This window comes from Chionomys nivalis, chromosome 1, assembly GCF_950005125.1.
Source record: "Chionomys nivalis chromosome 1, mChiNiv1.1, whole genome shotgun sequence".
Classification (NCBI taxonomy): Eukaryota; Metazoa; Chordata; class Mammalia; order Rodentia; family Cricetidae; genus Chionomys; species Chionomys nivalis.
Window position 1 is genome coordinate 51,164,919 of NC_080086.1, and position 22,505 is coordinate 51,187,423.

General features: G+C 44.2%; 1 protein-coding gene across 1 annotated transcript in view; it reads left to right on the forward strand.

Moving 5' to 3' along the window:
• Positions 1-22,505, forward strand: part of Eif4e3 (eukaryotic translation initiation factor 4E family member 3) — a 42,832-nt gene that overhangs the window by 15,237 nt on the left and 5,090 nt on the right. Inside the window, exons 3-6 of the mRNA XM_057790981.1 lie at positions 11,460-11,554; positions 12,954-13,014; positions 16,579-16,645; positions 20,707-20,862. Of these exons, the coding sequence (XP_057646964.1) occupies positions 11,460-11,554; positions 12,954-13,014; positions 16,579-16,645; positions 20,707-20,862 (379 nt within the window). The remainder of the gene's footprint in view (positions 1-11,459; positions 11,555-12,953; positions 13,015-16,578; positions 16,646-20,706; positions 20,863-22,505) is intronic.

Genomic DNA, 22,505 nt, shown 5'->3' on the forward strand with positions numbered 1-22,505 from the left:
CATTCCGCCTCTGTTCATTTATGTTTCTGTATAACTGGTGTGTGACAGTGGCATCTACCTCCATTGGTCACTGTAAAGACTGAGTATGACCATGTCTTCACTGTATTTGGTAGGATATTGATGTTCAAGAGACCGCCCCCCAACAAGTCCGTAGTTCTATTTGACCTCTCTCAGTCTCTGACACTGGTGTGTGTCTCTGTGTATGTCTGTCTGTTCGTCTCTGTCTTTCTCCTTCCTCCTCCCTCTGTCTTTTCCTGTGTAGTATGCATTCCTGTGCACGTGTGTGCACTCGTGAAGATCAGAGTCTAACCTTAGATGTCATTCCTCAAGCAAAGGGTCTTTCATTGACTTAGAACTTGCCAAGATTAGGCCACCTGGCAGAGATCCAGTTGTTTCATCCCCCAGCTCACCATTACTGCGAGAAGACGTGGGCCCCAGGACACCTGCCTTTTTAAATATGACTGCTGATGAGGCAGGCATGGTGGCGCAGGCCTTGAATCCCAGCACTCAGGAGGCAGAAGCAGGCAGATCCCTGTGAGTTCAAGACCAGTCGACTGGTCTACAGATCAAGTTCCAAGATAGCCAGGGCTACACAGAGAAGCCTTGAAAAACAAACAAACAAAGTATCAGTGCCGGGATCAAACCTTCATAAGATTGGTTTAGCCGTTTCCCCAGACTTGTTCTTTCACTTTCTATCCCTAAAGACAGTTTTCAAAACCTGATTTACTTTGTTAATCCCATTTTCTGTTTATTCCTAAACAAATTCCACCAAGTTTCTTTCCCTTGGTGCCCTTTCTAGCTGTAGATACAAGGCTCTCGAGGCTACATCGTAGCCATGCTGGCTTACACGTCCTGGATGTTCTACAAGGCACAGTTTAAAAGCATGTGTCCTAACTTTTGTCATATCTTGTAATTCTATTGGATAGGCATACTGATTGTGTCCCGTGCAGAGCGGGCACAGACTTCCCTTTTCTTTTCAGCTCTTGCTGCCTGCATCGAGTTTAACAACTGCGCTTTCATACTCAACACAGCCCCAGGTTCTGGGTGGTAAGCAGCGTGAGTGGCGCCTGTGAACACAGCAAAATGGTGTAAGGACACCCCCAACCACACACCATTTCTTATCTTCTTGGGAAAGTGGTGAATATGTGAAAAAGAAACTAACAGTGTTGCTCTAGAGTCCCCGTTCGGTGCTGGTGCAGGGTGTGATAATGTGGAGAGAACCCCGCCCCCAATCCCCAGGAGAACTTCCGCTTTGCTTCTGTTTGGTGAACTCTTCCCAGGAGCCACTTAATAAACTGCAGAGCACTTGCTTTTAAAGCCTGCCTGCCTGAGGAAGTTCTTCACCCCGCGGGGATTTTGAGGGATTCCTCCTTTCTGCGCTCTTTTGTGCTGTGAGAGCCTTAGAACGGGGTGTGTGATCTCCCGGGACTGAGACTAGAAAGTGGTCTTCCCAGCACAGCATGGTAACAGTATTGATAACAGTATATGCAGCAAGGTTTGGGTCTGCCAGGGACCAATTTAAAGACCGGGGACTGACACACACCAGGGGACAATTTTCTCTGTTGTACTGAGGTAGAATAGGCAGGATGCAGATTTTCCAAGTTTAGACTTTTAAAACGTAAGGTGCGTGTACCCTTCACCTGTACACCCTCTTCCCACCAGACTCTCCTCCAGCTGCAGCCAGCGCTCCGGTTCTGCTAGTGTAAGTCCTTCCGCCTGAGCCCGAACTTGAGTCAGGTGGAAGCATGCAGTCATATTCATTCTCTGCTCTATCTGACCTCTTTTCATGCGGCCAGTGCTGCAGGGTGGAATGAATGAATGAGGAATGAATGTACGCACGATTTTCTCCTCTGTACACTGTTCTCATAAAGCTGTACCCAGCGGCGCCTGCACATTCTCAATGAAACAAAATGTAGTTCTTGGGAGGTCCAGGGCCAACCCTTAATCTTTATGTGTATGAAGCACAGACATGTACAGCCTACAGATAAGCACAGGGTTTCCCTGTGGTTTGAAAGTGTTTTCAGGGCTGATTTAGGGTTCCGTCAAGAGGGACAACAGTGAAAAGGAGGTTGTGAAACACCTCAAGTTCCTTATTTGTACAACTAACATGAGACCGGTGTCCGTTCCCTGAGGATGACTGAGGGTGGGACCGGATGCAGCTCTCTGCAGGGCTTGGGTTTATAGCCCCTCACAACATGTTGCCAGGTGTTACTAGTGTACTAGGATCTGCCCCTTTGCCAGCTAAGGTGTGGGCTGCAGAGAAGTCAAATTGTCTGAGTGCCGTAGCTGACACTCAGCAACGTGTGCACATTTTTATTTCTTTTTTAAGCCTCTGTATATCTTATTTCCTCATCTCTAAAGCAAGACCAATAGTGACAGATTTTATCATGCTGCGGTGAGGATGGAACTGTAAGGTGAAAATGCCCAGTAAGTGGCTGAGGCCAGTAGTACACTGTGTTACCACCCATCTCCTGTGCGGCAGCCTCATTGCAAACCCCCCTCTGTTCACGTAGGAATATTATATGCCACAGCATCACAGTCACGCATGCCAGGTGGATACTCTCAGAAGACACCACTAAAGCCTTTTATTTATTATTTATGAAAACAAATTTGACTTGTTTGTAACTTTTGGTAACTCAGCTGTGGTTGTCTTTAGCATCTCGCGAATGGTCCTTAGTGCGTAAGGAATAGCAGGGGCAAGAGCATTTGAGCACATGAGGACAGGCTTTCCTCTTGCTTTCTTTTTTCCCTGACTGTGTGTTTAAATTCCCATAGCAGGGGCTGGAGAGATGGCTCAGTGGTTAAGAGCATTGCCTGCTCTTCCAAAGGTCCTGAGTTCAATTCCCAGCAACCACATGGTGGCTCACAACCATCTGTAATGAGGTCTGGTGCCCTCTTCTGGCCTGCAGGCATAGACACAGACAGAATATTGTATACATAATAAATAAATAAATAAATAAATATTAAAAAAAAAATAAAAAATAAATTCCCATAGCATTTATTTAAACACTTGCCTAAGGATATGTGTCCTCTCCTCATTATGTCTCAATGAACCACGTGCTATGAATCATGACTTAACATCAGAAATAACCTCTTTTATTATGCTGAGGATGTTCTGCAAATCCAACTTTCATAGCAGGGGTGGGGGATGAGTAGTAGAAGATTACTATCCCAGGGAAACTGAGTCACATGATCCAAAATTGCCGTGGAAGCAGCTGCTCATGGACTCTGAGGCCGGAAGTTCCTCTGCTTCTGCGTCAGCTCTGTTTTTCTTTCCCTGTGTGAGAAATGGAGCTGAAGAGGCATCCAGAGGATCCCATGACCTCTGCCCGGAATGCTCGTTGCAGCCACAGGACTTCTCTGCTGAGAGTTAAATTTATCAGCTGCTTTCCTGTCTTCCTTAGAACGTTCCGCTTTTCATTTCAGTGTGTTTCCCACTGTTTGGACCTAGACAGGTTTCTCTCATACCTCTGCATCCTCAGCGAGCAAATTCAGAACAGGACCTGCCTTCTGAGCTTGCCCAGCCTACACTGGGGCAATCCAGAGCTCCCCATCCAGTGTAGATTGCACGGGAGGGCTGGCTTGGAGCACGTGTTTCTCAGCATTGCCTGCCTATAGACTTTTGACTCCACCTCTGGAAGCACTCTTTTACAGAATCCTCCCCAGACCACGGTAGTTCTTATTATCACCTTCATGAATCGCCTCTCTGGCCTCACCTTCCTGTGTCCTACCCAGGACATCTCATAGATAACTTAGAACTGAAATTTTCAGAGAACAGGAACTGTGTGTTTCTTCTAAAAGTAGAATTTCTGTATCATTCATCATAACCAGACATCTTTGTAAACTATATATATAGTTTAAACTATATGTGTGTGTGTGTGTTTCCCACTAAAGTTGAAAAAAATAGTGTAATAGCTGGAGCATATGTGCCTGGGAGATGGCTCAGCAGGTAAAGGCCCATCACCAAGCCTAAATTCAATCCCCAAAGCCCACATGGTGGAAGGAGAGAACCAACTCCCACAAGTTGTCCTGTGACCTCCAGACCGCCATATGTGGTGGGTGTGGGCACACGCACACGAGTGCATACAAACCCACACATACATGTATTTATTTTTATTAAGATAGCAGTGCATGTCCCTTATCTGGAGGTCAGGCTACCTGATTGTTCTGTGCTGTTGAAGGTCATTTAATCAGGGCAGCAGATTGCTTTCCAAAGCCCAAGGAACAAAGACTATTCCAGTACAAAGGTTTCCTAAGTCAGGGTTGATGGGGATGGTGGGAGTGATTGGTTCATCACAGGGAACCTGTCATAGGAGTATCTCGAGCCCCCTGGAAGGAAGAGAGACATCTGACAGGGAAAACAGCACAATGGACTTGAAGCCGATTTTCCTTGTGGTACCGTTCATGCAAACTCAATGCCATGTGTAAGAGGATTCGTCACTCATCATTTGCTTTATTCTGTATGTCTGATGAAATCAACATCTGCAAGCACAACCCAGAACTAGAAACAAGTCAGCTTGCTCATGGTCCTGTGCTTGCTTATGAGACTAGAGCTCATTGTGTGTGTTAAAGGGGTAGGGGCTAGGAAGTGAATGAGATTTTATATTACAAACTACAAATAATTTAGTCACTTCTGATGTAAAATGTAGAATATTCCAATGTTAAATTTTTTTCTATTATTATTATTATTATAAAATTCCACCTCCTCCCCTCCCCCCATCCTTCCACTTCCCCTATCCCTCCCTCTCCAGTCCAAAGAGCAGCCAGTGTTAAATCTTTTGGGGGTGCCTGTCTGCCTTTTCTCTTTTACCTCTGAGCTGTAGAAGCACCCCGGCACGGGTCAGCTACCCACTACCTTTGGCCCTGCCATGGCCTCAGGTCATGATGGCCTCCGTACTTACATCCAGACTTTAGTTCCCACTGCCTAGCGTAGGTCCCATATGCTTCCTAGCAATCTCCTGCTCCAGATTGGAAGGGGGTGGAGGGCAGTTAGGAATGTTGTCTGCCCTCACTTTACCTTCCCAGAACAAGAGGAGTTTTGAGGTTGTGGCAATCCCCTGATGCAAGATGCATCTCTGGTCTAGAGAGATGCTTAGTGGGTAAGAACACTGGCTGCTCTTCCAGAGGCCCAGGGTTCAATTTCTAGCACCTACACAGAAGCTCACAACCCTCTGTAACTCCAATTCCAAGGGGATCTGATGGTGTCTTCTGGCTTCTGTGGTCTTTACACTTGTGTGGTACATAGACATACATATAGGCAAAACACCAATGCACATAAAATAAAAATAAATCTTAAAGATTATTTTAATAATACAGTTCCCTAGCTGGTGTGTCGTCTTTCCTGTCCTTTCCACCTTCATCAGGAACTTCAGCATTGTGGACCGTGTCCAGAAAAGAGGTGTACACTGCTATGCTTGGGGTTTCCCCCGACTCTGGCTTTCCCCCACCTCCTCAAGGTTCAGACTCCACTCTTCTCTCCTCAGTTCAGACTAAGTCAACAAAGCCTCTGTCTGCAGTGTGATCATTTACAAACCAGCAGCTCTCTGCTCTCAGCCTGGGGTCTGCTGAGTTAAAAACATCCAGCCAAAGAGGCTGACTGCTGAGTTCCAAGCTCTGGCTCTCTCCATTGTCTTGGACTCGGAAGATAGGGAGCCCTGGTGACTAGAGATCCCTGTTTGTTCACTGTCTCCAAACACTTCCCACCATACATGCTGTGACACTGATTCCCCTTTCCCCTTTCTCATTCTTTTCTCCTCTCCCCCTTTTCCACCCCCCTTTTTCTCTTTCCTTCTCTCCTTTCCTCCCTCCCCCTCCTCTCTCTCTCTTCCTTTCTCACTTGCTCCCTTCTCTACTGAACTTTCCCTTACTCCTCTTTTCCTCCCCCTCCCTCTCTTCCTGTTTCCCCCTTTCCTTTATTTTCTCATTCCCTCCTGTATTAGTCAGAGTTCTCTAGAGTAACAGAACATATAAAATTAATCTCCCCCCCCCGCTCTCGCTCTTGCTCTGTGTGTGTGTGTGTTTGTGTGTGTGTGTGTGTATGTGTGTGTGTGCTCGCGCGTGCGAGCAGAGGATTTATTGGAATGACTTCCAGGCTGCAGTCCAGCTATCCAACAATGACTGGCTGTGAATGGAAAATCCAAGAATCTGGTATATGCTCAGTCCACAAGGCCAGATGTCTCAGCTGGTCTTCAGGATATGCTGGTATCCCAAAGAAGTAGACTCCAATGCCAGTGAAAAAACGAGCGGGCTCACAAGGCAAAGAGCAAAAACTTCCTTCTTCCATGCTCGTATATGAACTTCTAGCAGAAGGTGTGGCCTAGATTAAACATGTGTCTCCCCACCTCAAAAGTCTGGACTAGAAGTAGATTCACATATTTCAAACCAAGCAAAAAAATCTCTCACAGGTCTGGCCTCCATATTTGATGTCCGAACATGTCTTGCATCCTTATATAGACCTCACACTTGCTTTTAGTGAACTGTTGTTGAATCACCCGAGGAGGTAGCGTGCAGGGGGTGTGGGCTTTTGATGACTGTGTGACCTTTTCTGAGAAGCAATATCTTAAATCCAGATGTTAGACTTTACTGGACAAGGGTCTGACCTGCCTCCGTTCCTCAAGGAGAGCAACATTGATGCCAAAAGCCAGTGAGTGACCTGCATGCCAGAGCTGTCCTTCCACTTTAACTTAGTTTCGTCCCAGTGCAAGAGCAGGCATACAACTGGAGTCAACAAATGCTGACTGGATGGTACTAGCATCGACACCTATGCTAGCCCTTGGGTAATCGTCGCGCTTTGTGGGGTCGGGGAGCACTTAACCATCATTAAGAAGCATTGTGCTTAGCTGTACTTTAGTGCCCTCTTAAAGGCTGAAGAGGATTAATTATAAATCTGGTGCCTCTGGAAATCTACTTGCAAAGTCGAACCTGTAGTAACATTTCGGTGTTCCTGAGACAGTCATCGTGAATCATTAAACTTGCACTGCGTCAGTCCTTTGCTTCCTGAAGGGAAGAGCAGGGTTCTAGGACTGTGCATTGCTAGTTCCTCCCTCAAGCTCCTTCTCTAGCAGACATACCAACAAGTAGACAACAGAGGAGAGAAGTTTGCCACAACAGGAAGGCAGCTGTTCAGTGCCATGTGCTCTCTAAGTGGGTCCCTTCCCACAGGCATACCTGGATCGTTTGCTCCCATTGTGCATTCAAGGACAAACATGCACAGCAATAAACAGCTTCCGAGTTCAGTCCACCATGCATCTTGCTAGTCTGTCTTCTTCCTGCCAGATCTGCCAAAGTAAACAAGCTCAGGGATATTCTTGTTTTTATTCTCCTAAGGCTACAACCCTGAACAGGGTCCTTTGGCCTTTTCTCTGTTTTGAGATAAAAGAAATGTGTGCTGTGTGTTGATCTCTAAGTACTTCAAATGCTATGCAAAAGGTCAGGGCTGTAGAAGACTGGCAGGGATGTCAGGGGAGGAGCTTTGGAAGGGTTGACCTTCAGAGCTGAAGTTTACTATCAGCAGCATCCTCTTGACTTGCTCTTAGACAGAGCTTTTTGGTTTTGCATCATTTTATCCATGGATTCTGCAGAGGTCATTGCCATGTCTTGGGCTAGAGTTATGCACATCACCAAATTATGTGAAGATAAGGGCATCTGACTGATTGGAAGACACTGTCAACAGGCGTTCCTCCCCTTGTAACTCTACACATGACTTGTCTGTGACTCCTAAGACTGGAGAAAGATATGCACAAAACATATAGTAGTATCGTCAAAGAAAAGGGCTTAGTAGTTTTTAAAAATTAGGGCCTTGGGGATCAAGTTCCAGCTCTGCCTCATGGTACCAGCACAGACAGAAGCCAAGGTGTTGAGGAGATTTTACTTTGTGGGAACAGAGAGGGCATCAGCCCCTCCACAGGGACACCAGTCTGGTAGAGGATCTGCTACCACACTATGCTAATTTTGTGATTGCCTAAATTAGCACCATTTAAGTAGAAGACTTTTGAAGTGGATTCCCTGCTGATCGGTCTCCCAACACATATTTTATATAAAGCCTTTGATTTTTTTTCCATCCATCATTACCATCACTGCCCTTTATCCACCTGTGTGTGTTTGTGCATGTGTATGTATGAAGGCCAGAGGACTGCCTTGGAAAAGACACAGACTTGAAGTCCATATATACTACATTTTGGTACCTTATGGCCTGACTGCTGAGCTGTTTTCTGATCCCTCTAGGAAGAGCAAGGGAAAGGGGCAGGATCTGATATCCTTCCTCTCGCCTTCCTTTCCACCTTTAGCCCCAGGCAAAGCACTACAGACTTCTTCCTGGCAGAGTCTGCTATAAGGGAAATGTGGTTTGGTAATCACTTTAAAGGCTCTGCTAAGTACCATGCCTGGAGTGTATCTGTTAGCGAAACCCTTTCCTCTGAGAATGCATGTGTTTTAGAACTGTCTCCACTCTTGAACCTTTGGATCTGACAGAGGTTTATGTGGACATGGTTACATAGGAATATAAACTAAGTATGTGCATTTAAAAATTACTGATAATGGATCATAAGAATATTTATCTTAAAACAATTATTTGGCACATATGTGTGTATATCATTTAAGAGAAAAGCAAATATACATACTAATGAGATGGAAATGCTTAATTTTTATCTAAATGAATATATCTTTGCTGAATATTTGATATTGCAGAACAGAGTTTATTCAACATGTTTCAGAGTTGATAGACATTTGTTTTTATAATAATGCTGAGAATGCCACTTTATATAAACATGTACTACAAAATGGAAATAGTGTTGTTTTTTAAGATTTATTTGTTTATTATGCATACAGTTGGTGTGGGAGGTCCTTCTGTCTATGTGTTGCTTTTATTGGTTAATGAAAAAGAACTGCTTTGAGCCTATGGCAGGGAAGAACAGAACTAGACAGGGAAAGTTAGGCTGTATGCTGGGAGAAAGAAGGGCAAAGTCAGAGACACCATGGAACCACCACCAGAGTCAGACATGTTGAAACTTTGCCGGTAAGCCACTGCCACGTGGCGATACACAGATTAATGGAGATAGCAGTGATTTAAATAATATGGTTTCTGTGTAATTATTTGGGGGCTGAGCAGCTGGGAACTAACTAGCAGCTTCCTCCAACATATAGTGTTTTGCCTGCAAGTATGCTTGCACTCCAGAAGAGGGCACCAGATCTCATTCTAGATGGTTGTGAACCACTATGTGGTTGCTGGGAATTGAACTCAAAGACCTCTGGAAGAGCAACCAGTACTCTTAACCGCTGAGCCATCTCTCCAGCCTGGCAAAAGTGTTTTCACAACCATTTCAAAGTCGTAGGAAATGCTGTCTTAATCCCAAGTCAAAATTCATTTTTTTCCAGTGAAATGCAATCAAGCAGCTCAAACAGCAGTTTTAAAAAACAAAACATTCTAAAACATTTTTTTTATTTCTGTGTATGCATTGTTTTGTCTTTGTGTATATCATATGTGTGCCTGGTGTCCACAGAGGTCAGAGGAGTGCTGTGGGACAATGCTCTTGTACACTATAAAGATTTGTCACTCATATTGGTTTAACAAGATGCTCTTTGGCCAGTAGCCAGGCAGAAAGTATAGGCAGGGTAACCAGACTAGGGGATTTCTGGGAAGAGAGTCAGTCACCAGCCAGATGCAGAGGAAGCAAGATGAGAATGCTGCACTGAGAAAAGGTACCAAGCCATGTGGCTAAAGAGACAAGAATTATGGGTTAACTAAAGTTGTAGGAGCCAGTTAATAATAAGTCTGAGCTAATAGGCCAATGAGTATTTTATTAAATCAATACGAATGACAAATCTTTACAGTGTGTAAGAGCATTCTCCCAAAGCACAGGAGGGCATTGGATCCTCTAGATCTGAAGTTATAGATGGTTGTGAGCTGTCATGTAAGTGCTGGGAATTAAACCTGGGTCCTCTGTAAAATCAACAAATCCTCTTAACTACTGAATTCTCTCTCTCTAGCCATCAAACCAAACGTTCCAATCCAATACAATCCAAATATCTACTAACTTGATACTTATATGCTGAGGAATGATGGTAGGAAAGGGTTAAAAGTCGTGATATTCCATAATTGAACATTATGCTTCTACGGGAACAGAATAGTTCATATGTGATGGCATCCAGTCTTCCCAAATCTGAGTGGAGGTGACCCAGGCTTGCTCATTAGTGTTGCATTTTGTGACAGAAAGCCCAGTGCAGAGTGCACATATCGTGTGTTCAGAAAGAAGACTGTAGTGAAGTTACGTGAGCAGCACAGGCAAATGCTCCAAGAAACACCCCAGAATGATTGATTACTCATTTAATTTTGAATTAATTTTGTTGCTACCTATTAGAAACCTTATCCAGTTACCAGTATCTTTGCAACCCCATTTGAGGTCATGACCCATAGTTTCAAGAAGCCGAGTTTTACAGGGTCAACTTATGTATGTAAAAGTCTCCATTGATGATGAAATTAGAACTCATGAGGATCTTTTCATTTGTTTTATATGTGCGTACATGTGTACTCCTGCCTGTCTGGTTATGTACCATGTGTGTTCACATCTCCACGGAGGTCAGAAGAGGGCATCAGAACTCCTGGAACTGGAGTCACAGGTGGCTGTGAGCCACCTGATGTGAGTGCTGAGAACAGAACCCAGGTCCTGTGCAAGAATAGCAAGTGTTCTTCACCACTGAGCCATCTCGCCAATCCCCGATGAAGGTCTTAGAGTAAGATCATGTTGAAATGTAGAACACAAACTCTTTCTGTAATCTTTCCAATCAAATCTTCAAAAAAACAAAAGATCTAGGCTCCATATATTTTAAGGTTAGTGAATCAACATATCCATCTCACATGCTCTTGTTATAAGAGCAGCTGAAATCTCCATTTTTAACACAAGAATTCCTACTAGAAAACAACTTTTATTAGCATCAGTCCTTGAGGCTGTAGAGATGGTTCAGTTGTGAACAGCAGTTGTTACTCCTGCAGAGGACCCAAGTTCGGTTCCTACACACACATAATAGCTCACAACCATTCATAACTTCAGTTACAGGAGATCTGACATTGACTTCTGACCACTGCTGGCACCAGGAATGCACATGGTGCACATACATACATGGAAGAGTCATAGCACAGAAAATAAAAGAATCGGAAAAAAATAACTCCACTCCTGGCACTGTACATTACTGCTTTCCTGGTTTTATGGTCCATGTTGCTTAGCAGTGCTTCCTTCATAACTATAGCTTTCTAAAAAAAAAAATAGAACCTAGCCTAACATCTAGAAGGAACAATGTTTTAATGTTCTGCATTAAAAATTTCAAAGAGCTAATGAGAAAACGTCCACTCCAAATGGCTAGGACTTAATGAGAATCAATATTTTTCTTCAACACATTAATTATATAATGTACTGACATTGTTAATCAATACTAGGTATATTAAATGAAGTGCTTTTCTTTTAAAGATATTCTGGAGCGTATACAATAACATCCCTCCTGTGACCAGCTTGTCTTTGAGATGTAGTTATCACTTAATGAGAGGAGAGCGGCGACCACTTTGGTAAGTGTCAGTGGTTCACCTGGAGGTCGAGGTGGGCGGGAAATAGCTGGGCACCTCATGAGGACTCTTTTCCCCTGTGGCATGCCTCATAACAGAAGTGTGCCCTGCTTATCAAGGCCCAGGCTCTCAGAGGAGCCTGATGTAGCTTCCTTAATTGCTTGGTGTAGCAGTGAGGGCATTTGGACGGTTAATTCGTCCAGGCTGGGGCCTCTACTACCAGTGAATCTTTATATCCCTTAACCTTTCACAGTTACTTACTCACAAGTAACAAAATTCTGTTTCAGTTCATTTCTCAGTGAATGATAGAAATGTAAATCGAACAAAAGCAAAGTGGAATTTTGTGGGAGCCTGTGACTGAGAAGTCCACACATCTGGCTTTCCATGTTTCATCTGGGCTCTGACACTCTCCATGATGTCCCTTTGCTCTTTCAATGTTGGCTGCATTTTCAGTCAGGCTTTCCTGCTTCTGGGAAAATAGATCTCTCAAGTTCCAGGCTTTTTAAGCACTGGGGTTGAACCTAGAGCCTTGCAGCGTGTGTTAGGCAAGCACCCTACCATTGAAATACAGCCACATCCTTGCCCCCCCAGTCCCCTTTTTGAAGACAAGGTCTGACAGAGTTCCCCAAACTGGTCCTGAACTCACTTTGTAACCATGCTAAGCCTTGCACTTACCATTCTTCTCCTTCTAAATAGCTGGGGTGACAGACCTGTACACAGTCCTGCTAGCGTGAGCTGTGATATATGTGCTTCAAGTTTATCAGTGTCCAAATTCTCCTAGCACAATAAAATCTAGGGCTCCCCACTCACTGTGCATCAGCTCTCCATCCCTGGCCAATCATGAAATGAGGAAGAAACGGTCTCATGAGCAAACCTGGGATGCTAGTGTGTCTTTAAAGCTAACATATGGAATCAGTCCTACCAGAGGCCTCTTACAGGGAAATTGGGATGCTTTTCCTAGACAGGAAGTGTCTATCAAACCGTGGTCCACCACAGCAACTTAGCAAAACTGTGATGCAAGCTTCCATGTGAATTAAATGAGACAATAATAGGAATGTGCTCTAGAATGTGTAGATCTTCACACCTGCAAAACGGATACATCAGTTGTCCATCCCCAGGGAGTCAAGGAGGCCCTGGGTACCATCTCCTTGAGAATGAGAACCTTGTATCCCTGCACCCACCTTCGTCCCCATCACAGTTCATTCCATGTTGCTCCCTCTCTCATCTCCATTCCCTTCCTTTTTCATTCTTCTGCTTTTGTTCTCAATCATAAGGCTGGTGAATATTTACTGAAAAATACCTGTGCACTTTTGTTTTTCCTATCAGCTATTGTTAAACTAAATGGAAAAGGCAATACCCCCTCGTCATGGAGTGAAACATTAAATGTTGTTCTTTGATGTAGGGAGGAGGAGAGTAATGCAAAGGGTGGCGTGTGGAAGATGAAAGTCCCCAAGGACGGCACGGTAGGTCCCTGCTGAGCATCTCCCAGAACTGTCTTGGCATGGGGTGGAGCATGTTGGGCTTCAGAGAACCTGTCCAGATGTCTCCTGGCAGCCCTAGGTTGAGAAATTCATTTCTAACAGTGGTTATGGTCACTTAATAGTGTCACCTTAAAGATGTCTAATTGAAAAAGCCAGTATTGTGGTGCACACCTTTAACCTCAGCACTTGGGAAGCAGAGGCAAGCAGATCTCTCTGAGTTTGAGGCCAGCCTGGTCTAAGGAGTGAGTTCTAGGACTCACAGAGAAACCCTGCCTCAAAAAAAAAAAAAAAAAAAAAAAAGAAAAGAAAGAAAAAAAGAAAAAAAAGATAAAGAAAGAAAGAAAATGTGTAATTGTGACTCTACAGAAATCATGCAGTGGCCTCCCTGTACTGTGTAGTCATCAAGGTCTAGAGCCTGTAAACTTTAGGGCAAAGCCAAAGGTCTTCATGGTAGCTGTTTCCCCATTAGGCATGCTTATATGCAAGCTGGTCTTCCACAGGAGATCAGGATCCTTCCCACCAAAGTCTCTGTCTTCTTGCCTAGAGACAGAAACACCTCCAGAAGGACCATGGCATGAAAATGGGGTACCTTAGGGGCTCCTCATTTCATCGGGATTCATGGAGCTGGACAAGCTTCGGTAGTTTAGTTTCCCCAGGAGTAGGCTTAAAAATTAGCTTACACAGTCCTGGGAAAATACAAACTCCTTTGAAAAGAGACAAAATAAATTATCTGGGCACAGAAGTGCATCCCTGTGATCCCAAAAGCTGAAAATAGAGGCAGGAGAATTATGAGTTCAAGTCTTACCTACGCTGTTCAGTGAGACTCTGTGTAGAAAACAAAAACATAAAAAGCAAAAATGGGTGGAGGGTTTGCAGGTCATTTGGTACAGTGCTTGCCGTGGAAGCATAGGGACCTGGGTTCCAATCCCCAGAAGCCATGTGAAAAAGTTGGTTTGGCTGTGAACATCTGATACCCAGTGCTGGGAGGCAGAAACAGGAAGATCCTTGGGGCTTTCCAGCCAGCTGGTCTAGCCAAAACAGTGACCTCCGGTTCAATGGAAAGATCCTTAGTGCACGCCTTTAATCCCAGCACTCAGGAGGGAGAGGCAGGTGGATCTCTGAATTCGAGACCAGCTTGGTCTATAAAGCAAGTAGGACAGTTATACAGAGAAACTCTGTCTCAAAAAAGCAAAAAAACAAAAAAGATCTTCATTCTCAAAAATAAGGTAGAGACATGATTGAAGAAGACACCAGAAATCAACCTCTGGCTACCACATATCCCTACACACACACACACACACATACACACTCAATAAATCAACCTCTGGCTACCACATATCCCTACACACACACACTCAATAAATCAACCTCTGGCTACCACCTATCCCTACACACACACACACACACACACACACACACACATACACACACACAATAAATCAACCTCTGGCTACCACGTATCCCTACACACACACTCAATAAATCAACCTCTGGCTACCACCTATCCCTACACACACACACACACACACACACACATACACACACACAATAAATCAACCTCTGGCTACCACGTATCCCTACACACACACTCAATAAATCAACCTCTGGCTACCACCTATCCCTACACACACACACACACACACACACACACACACACACAATAAATCAACCTCTGGCTACCACCTATCCCTACACACACACACAATAAATCAACCTCTGGCTCCCACATATTCCTACACACACACACACACACACACACACACTAAATACATAAGGAAGAACAATTATTAGAAATATGGACAGAGGGCGATTTTTTTTTTTTTAGTTTCTTCCATGTGATTATGCTCAAAGAATTACAATGCTTATGCGAGACCCCTCATGTGTACAGGAGTCATCTCCCTGTGAGCGCACAATTGAAGTTACAACCAAACTTGCTGGGAGGGGCTGCAGACCTGGTTGTTACAAGGCAAAGATGAAATACACCAGAGCGGCTAAGCGGGAGCCAGGCAAGGTGTATAAACCCCTCTGCCTTGCTAAGAAAGAGCGAGCAGAAAATAGGAAGAAGCTAGATGCTCTTAGATGTTCTTCATTTTCACTAAGCATGCTTCCCACCGTTCATGTGTTTTACTGCACTTATTTTCTTGCTTATTTTTGAGGCAATGGAGAGCCACCCTGGGGCTTTACATGTATGTGTCTTATTTGGAATTAGACTAGGAATCACCCTAGACTTGGAACTCTAGTGGAAGCCATCATGATGCCCACACCCATAGAATAGTCCTGTTCCCCCTTGCCAGCTCACTAGGCTGAATTTAGGCATCGATGCACTTTCTTGCCTGGGCTCTTAGGTTTCAGTCCCCCACTGGAAGTCTGGAAGGCTACAGCTGCCTGTGTGCAAAAGGGAGCGTGAAGGCTCCCTTTCCTTGCTCTCCCCTCTCACTCCAGCTCCATCACGTATGGAGCTCAAGATCAAAGTTGGACAGATGGGAGAAGGGAAGGGCTAGGAAAGAAGACACAAGCCTTTCTAGGAGTAAGGGTTCACCTTCAGCTCCCTAGTTAAATGCTGTTGCCTTGATTAAAATATAAGCAGCTGCTGCGAGCTCATTAGAATGTAATAATAAGCATTGTTACAGTTAATGTGTCCTGAGCGGCTGGCATATGATGCATGCAGCTGTTTATGGTGAAGTCTTAAATCTTGAGCCCTCTTGTTGCAGTTATTGACGTGTTATACTTGCAACAGCCTTACGAGGTCAGTCCTGTTGTTATTCCCTCCAAGATGAAAGCTCGAGAAGCTAATGGTCTGCCCAGGTCACAAGGAGTAAAGTGAGCAGTTTCTCCATTCAGACTGGGCTTTGGGAAGCCTCCAAGCCTAGGAGCCATGGCAAGGGGGAACCTAGATTTTTTTCCAGGGAAAATTTAGGAAAGCCATTGTACCTCCAACATCCTGTGAGTGCATTCTGTCTACTTGACAGCATTAGTATTTGTCCCATAGAAGGAGCTCTGGTGCTTCTCACTGGCAGGAGGCAGAAAGGAATGCAGGCTAAGCGTCACTTCCAGGGAAGATGTGTGTGCAATAGTACATAAATTTATCACTCTGTGCAAACAGCCTGTCAGCATGAAATGGAATTGTTCACGTCTCTAGCATTCAGTAAATAACAATGTTTCTTAACATTCTTGACTTGAGTAACATCTTAAGTGGTAACATTTTACGTACTCCATCAACTGCACTCGAGAAAAAAAGGATTTTACTAATGGTTCTCAAATGTAATGGGTTGGTGCACTGAATGAGTAAGAGTTAAAGACTTCAGAAAATGAGGTGAGTTGAAGGTTTATGCCCCCCCCCAGTTCTTTTGGAGTTGATGGGGGCTTCACTAGCAGTTAAGGCCCTGGGCAACTTGGGCTCCCGTACCTGTATGATGGCACATGCTCACTTTCATCTGGGGGTGTCTGTAGGTTCCAACTGTGGGTGGGGAACCTGTGTTTCTTTAGCACCTGATGATAACTGCCTAAACATTGTCTTGTTTTTATTTTTGTTCTCTCCTACCTCAGTCCACAGTTTGGAAAGAGCTGTTGTTAGCAACCATTGGGGAGCAATTCACAGACTGTGTGGCAGCAGGTAGGAGGGCCACAGCCCAATTACCCACACTCTGGTATGCTTGGTTCATGTTTGTTACTCACAGACCTTTGTCTTTCTACCTGCCTTCAAGGTGTTGCTTTTGTAGCTGTGATGTCATTTAGACTTGTTTCTGTGGCGTGGTGTTTGTTGTGAGCACCTTGTACATGTTTACATGTGTGTACAGTCAGCCCTTCCTATCCTCAGATCTTGCATCCATGGATTCACAGATCAGAAATAGTATAAAGCATGAAGAGGGTCTGAAGTAAACACACGCATACATTTGCCCTTATTCAAGGAACAGTACAGTGCAAACAACTTGCACAGCATTTGTGTTAAGAGTTACAAGTAAAAAAGAAATGTTTGAAAATCAATGTGAACTGGTGGTATAGCTCTGTGGTAGAACACCTACCTGGTGTGCAAAACACAAACTACAGCAAAATAAATATCTAAATAAATATTATGTGCAAATATAAGGGACTTAAGCATCCATGGTATGGAGGGGCTCTAGAACTTATCGTTCATAAATACCAAGGGCTGAATATATTACATCTATAAAAACACATGTGAATATATATACATATATATGAAATAATGTAGGCATATATATTATATATATATATATATATATAATATGACAGTTACAGACATTCATCCCATATAAATAGGCAGAAACAAAAGAGAAATCTTCGTCAGTGGGCCAGCATGGGTAGTAGATTTTCTGTAGCTGCCCATCTCCTGGAGGGGGAAAGTGTCTGCCATGCCCAGTGGGATCTGTGAGTGGATAGGAACAGTCCCTTCTTTCTCTCTCACTTTATTCCTTTCCCCTTGTTCTCCTGGCTCTGCTCAGAGAGGCGGACACTGGGAGACAAAGATGTCTCACTGTTCTTGCCCACAATCTCCCAGCTAAGGCTGAAACAAGAGCTTCAGGAACTCACCTTTGGAGAAGGCTTTGACAAGGCTTTCATAGAGCCCCTGTGAGAGCAGTGGGGTGTGTGTGTGGTGTGTGTGTGTGTGTGTGTGTGTATGTATGTATGTGTTAGGGCTGGAACCCTGGACCTTATGCAACTAGCCATGAGCTCTCACACCTCCTTCCCTCTGTGAGCCATCTTAGTTCACCATTGAGATGAGTAACTGCTTGTGTTGCAACCTCTTTCCTCCTTTGGGCACTCCTCCCCAGAACTTATGGGGGTATATTTAAAGTAAAGATTCGTGGAACTTTTTATTTTGTTTTGTTTTTGTTGTTGATTTTAGGGTTTGTTATTGTTGTTGTTTGTTTTGCTTTTTATTTTTCTTCCATGCTGCTTTTGGTTCTGGGTTTTATCTGCTTTGTTTGCTGTTTTGTTATTGTTTTTTGTTTGTTTTTTTTTTGGATTTTTGAGACAGGATTTGTTTGTTTGTTTTAAGTGAACTGGCATGGATCAGTTTACATCCAGACTTAGGCTGTCTCTGAGAGCTCTTATCACCTTGAAGGTTCCATGACCAATCTCACACTTACCTCATGGGGGTGGGGCAGTGCTCAGCCATTCCGCCTTTCTGTACTGCCTTTCACACCACTTTTACTCACTTCAGACAGATTGTGTGTTAAGACGAAATGGTTTTACCAGCTCAGGTTTCTTCTGTTTCAGTGGAGCAAAGCTAACAGCTTTGTACTGCACATCCCAAAGCACACCCTGTGTGTAGCTATAAAGACAGAAGTTCCTGTAAGTAACAGAAAATACCCAGTAGTGAGCAAAGAAGGCCAGTTCTTCTGCGGCTTCTAGAAAGGAGGACACTATTAACTGTTAACCTTCAGCACGTCTACTAACCAACTCTGTCTGTTGACGCTTCCAGCCCATCTTCCTCAGCCTCACTTCTAGAGCATCTTTAAACCACGACTCCTCCAGTCTCACTGTCTTCTGCTGCCAGGGCTCTGCCACCATCCAGGTGTCGCTGGCTGGTTCTCCATGTGAACACTATGGAGCTGCCTTCTCCTAAGAGCCCTGGGCTTTTGCCAACACTGTTTGCAAAAATGTTCTTCCTGTTTGTCAGAAGCCATGCCAGACTGAAATAATGACCATTTGCCCTGTTTGGCATCTGCTGATTACTTCACCCACTGGCAGCAGTGGAGGAAAGGATAATCCCAAAGGACTGGGGACACTCGCATCTCCCCTCCAAACTGGGTTCTTGGTGTCCTGGCCCTTCTTGAGAGTGAAATGCTGGATCACCTCTTTCTTTGTGTATTAATTTTATTTTCACATTAAATTTATCATCAAGCTCTGACAACTATATTATTTTAAATCAACGAACAAAACAGGAACAGTACTTTTCTTGGTGTCATGAGAGAGTCTGAGGTTGGTCATGAGCAAATGCAGTCCTGCTTTTGTTTTTACTTGTGTTTGAATGTGATGGGTGTGCAGAAAAATCCCAGCATTATAGCTGTGGAGCTTGGCAATCATGCCAGCTTAGTGAGTTTTATATATTAAGAAGCAAGACATCAATGTCTTCTTGCCTACCAATCTTCCTTCATCTTCCTCTCCTTCAAAGGATGCCGTCAGTTCAGCTTTGAACACCATAGTTTCATTTTGCACAATTTTGAACACTTATATACATGCTCATGAAGTGTTAGATTATGCACGCTCCCATAGCCATGATCAAATTCATTCATAAAGGAAAACAGGCAGAGAGAAAGGAAGGGAAGGGGGACATGGAGGGGAGGGGGAATTATTTCACAGAAAATAGTTTCTTTGGATAGACTGGGCATGCCACTATGTAAATCATATTCAACATGTAGGTCCCAGCAAGCCTCTTTTTACGTGGATTCTGGGGATCGAACTCAGGTCTTGGGTTTGCAAAGCTGAAACTTTACTGGCTGAGCCATCTAGCTGGTCACCACTACCTCTACCGCCACCACTTCCACCATCTCTGCCATCACTGTGACCACCCACCTAAACCTCATGTTGTTTAAAATAAATCTCATGCAGTAGTTTATGAATATTTGGGTTGTTGCTTTTTGTCTTTTTTTTTCCAACATGTTCAAATGCCCAAGTATAAAAATTGATGGCTTGAACATTTCAACTTACAGGGGATGGCAAATTAGCAGCATGTATTAGCTAAGATAGAGTTCCCTAACTGCAGTAATGCCTCTCTTGCGTGCTGCTTATTGGAGCAGAGTATGCAAGTACAGAGAGCTGACTCTGCTCCATGAATGTGTCATGAACATTCAAAACTTGGAGTCAAACGCCTCTGCTTCTCTCATTTTTGCTACCAGTTAATGTGGACGGAGCGACTGCACAGGAGCATTGTGGTACTTAGGCACGCCGTGCAGCCACTGTGCTCAAGTGTCTCTGTGGCAGCCCCGTGTTGGAGAAAGCCCACAGTGATCAGTGTAGGTTGATGCCTATTGATCATCCACTGTCGGTCATGATAGGGCATCACTTAGGAGACTCTCTTACTTGACCTGTAGTGCTGACAGGTGGCTGCCAGCTCTTTAACCCATGGTTCAGCCCAGTCAGAGGGGTGATTGCTAGAAGGAAGCACCAGAGGGCAGAGTGAATAGGAAAAGAGCAAACAAAGCAGAGGAGCCACTGGACACACGGTGTCTGGGTCCTGCAGGTTTCAAAGCGGATGGTGCTAACAGCCCCAAGGCCTCTAAAGGCTTAGCAGGAAGTCACAGAAAGTCTTACTGCTCTTAATAGAGAGGCCAGGCTTCAAGCAAAAAGTTCATCTGAGTTCACTTGGCTTTCAGAGGGCAGAGAATTATGCAACCTATTTTAGAAAAAGTCTCATCAAAACAGAGTCAGAAATTGACAGAAAGCTTTGGGTAACGTGTTAAAAAGGGTAAAATTACTTATCTGGAAAATTCATTTGGCTTGAACACTCTGTTTATCGAGTCCCTGGCTAAATATGATGCAGCGCTTGCAGCGTCTGTGCCGACTTGACTTTCTGCAGCAGTCCCCAAGGATGCAGTCGCTTCAAGTGCCCTTCTTACCCATAACTCACAGCTAAAGTGATGGGTGTTAGATGTGGCCAGACTGGCTTGTGGTTGTTTACTCATTCGTGCCTTTTCCTCCTCTTCCCCCCAGACGATGAAGTGATAGGGGTCAGTGTGAGTGTCCGGGACCGAGAGGATGTCATCCAGGTCTGGAATGTCAACGCCTCATTAGTGGGCGAAGCTACCGTGTTGGAGAAGATCCATGAACTCCTGCCCCACATAACTTTTAAAGCAGTGTTTTATAAACGTAAGTGCTTCTTTTCTAGTCACTTTTTTCAAGGTTCTTCTACCAGACTTCAGAGAGAGAAGCATATTGCAAGTGAGGCGAAGGCAGAACCACTCAGAGCTCTATCCATGCAGAAAGCAATTCAACACAATGCTCTTAAGGGGTTTTTCAATCAAGTTTAGTTTCAGAAATTAATAGGAGATTCTGTTCTTGCCATAGTATATGGATCCTAAAAGCAAACATACATCATATTTGTTATTTCAAAAATTTAAACCTGAGCTTAAATTTTTTCAGAGAAAATTTTTTTCTATTGGAAATAATAATAACAAACAAACACACACGCAAGTCAGTCAGTGAAATGGCAGGCAGATGGTCAGTCATTCTTTCCTACACAGAAGTCTATAATGTCTAACATCTGTATGTATAGGGGAGTTCAGGTATGATTGACAGGCCTACTGAAATGCCACCACTTCATCATTCTGGTGACTGTGGCAGAGTCACCAGGAATTCACATGCAGTGGTACATCAGCTCTTGGTGTGAACAGGTGTGTGGACCCATTGTTTCCATTGTGATTTGTGTTCATTGCTTTTGTGTGCTTTCTAGAAACAGTCATTTTTCCATAATGAAAACATCTTAGCACTTTTGGACTGGTGTTTGGTAGTTCACATGGTGGGCTACACGCTCAATAGTGAGTTAAGGGAACGATTGACAGCCCCACACACATTTGTGATGGATTGTCTATGTCCCCAACCATCCTGGGAGTCACAACCCCACTCTTTTCTTACTATTGTATTTCATTGAGTCTAAGATGCTCTTGATCATAGTACACCCTAGTATCTTAGTGTTTAAAGGAAGAAAAAGTAATCGAAGGTTTTTAGTTAAACCAGGATGCATTGTTGACTCTAGAGGTTTTGAGATTTGCAGGGGTACAGAGCAGGGGGCATCTTAGAATCTCCGAAATATACTTCATCATTGTCTCACTAGTCCTGGTCCTTGTCGAGAGAAAAAACACATTTAAATTTTGTGATTGCCCTTGTGCTACAGCACATATGAAAACGCAGGCCTCCCTGGGAGGAATTCTGTAGCCATCATCCAACAATCAGGGTCCACACAGGGAAATAGATCCTGTGCTCTGTGCTGATCCTTGGAACTGTGATAGAAAACTTAAAACGAAAGAGACAGAAAATACAGTGCAGTGTGATCAGGGCAGGCACATGGATACCGTTAGTGGTCCAGAGGGACATGTCAACTCTAGTTCACCCCAGTATCAAATGGTCTCCAAAGCCCGTAAGGATAACTAGCAAAAACTATAAAAGGAAATGTGAGTTAGTGCCAAGCTCAAGTGGGCCCGCACTTGAGTCTGCCCGCACCCGACTCCCAGGAGGAGAAAGCGGTTGAGAGTCGTTGGGTTTTTAGCCACACTTTACCAGCATGACCCTTGGCAGTCTCACTTTCTTACCTGTGTCCAGAAGGTTGGTCTCAGATGATCTCCAAGGTTCCTTCTTCTTTACAATTCTGTGAGCAAATTGACAGGTCACAAACTGGTCAGCAGCTCAGCATGAAGTCAGTGTCTACTTAGGTAACTAGGCTCCAGCTTTAGGGCCAAGGCATAGTCACATAAGAATGCCCAAGGGCCAGGGATTCACCACTTAGCTGTTGGAGT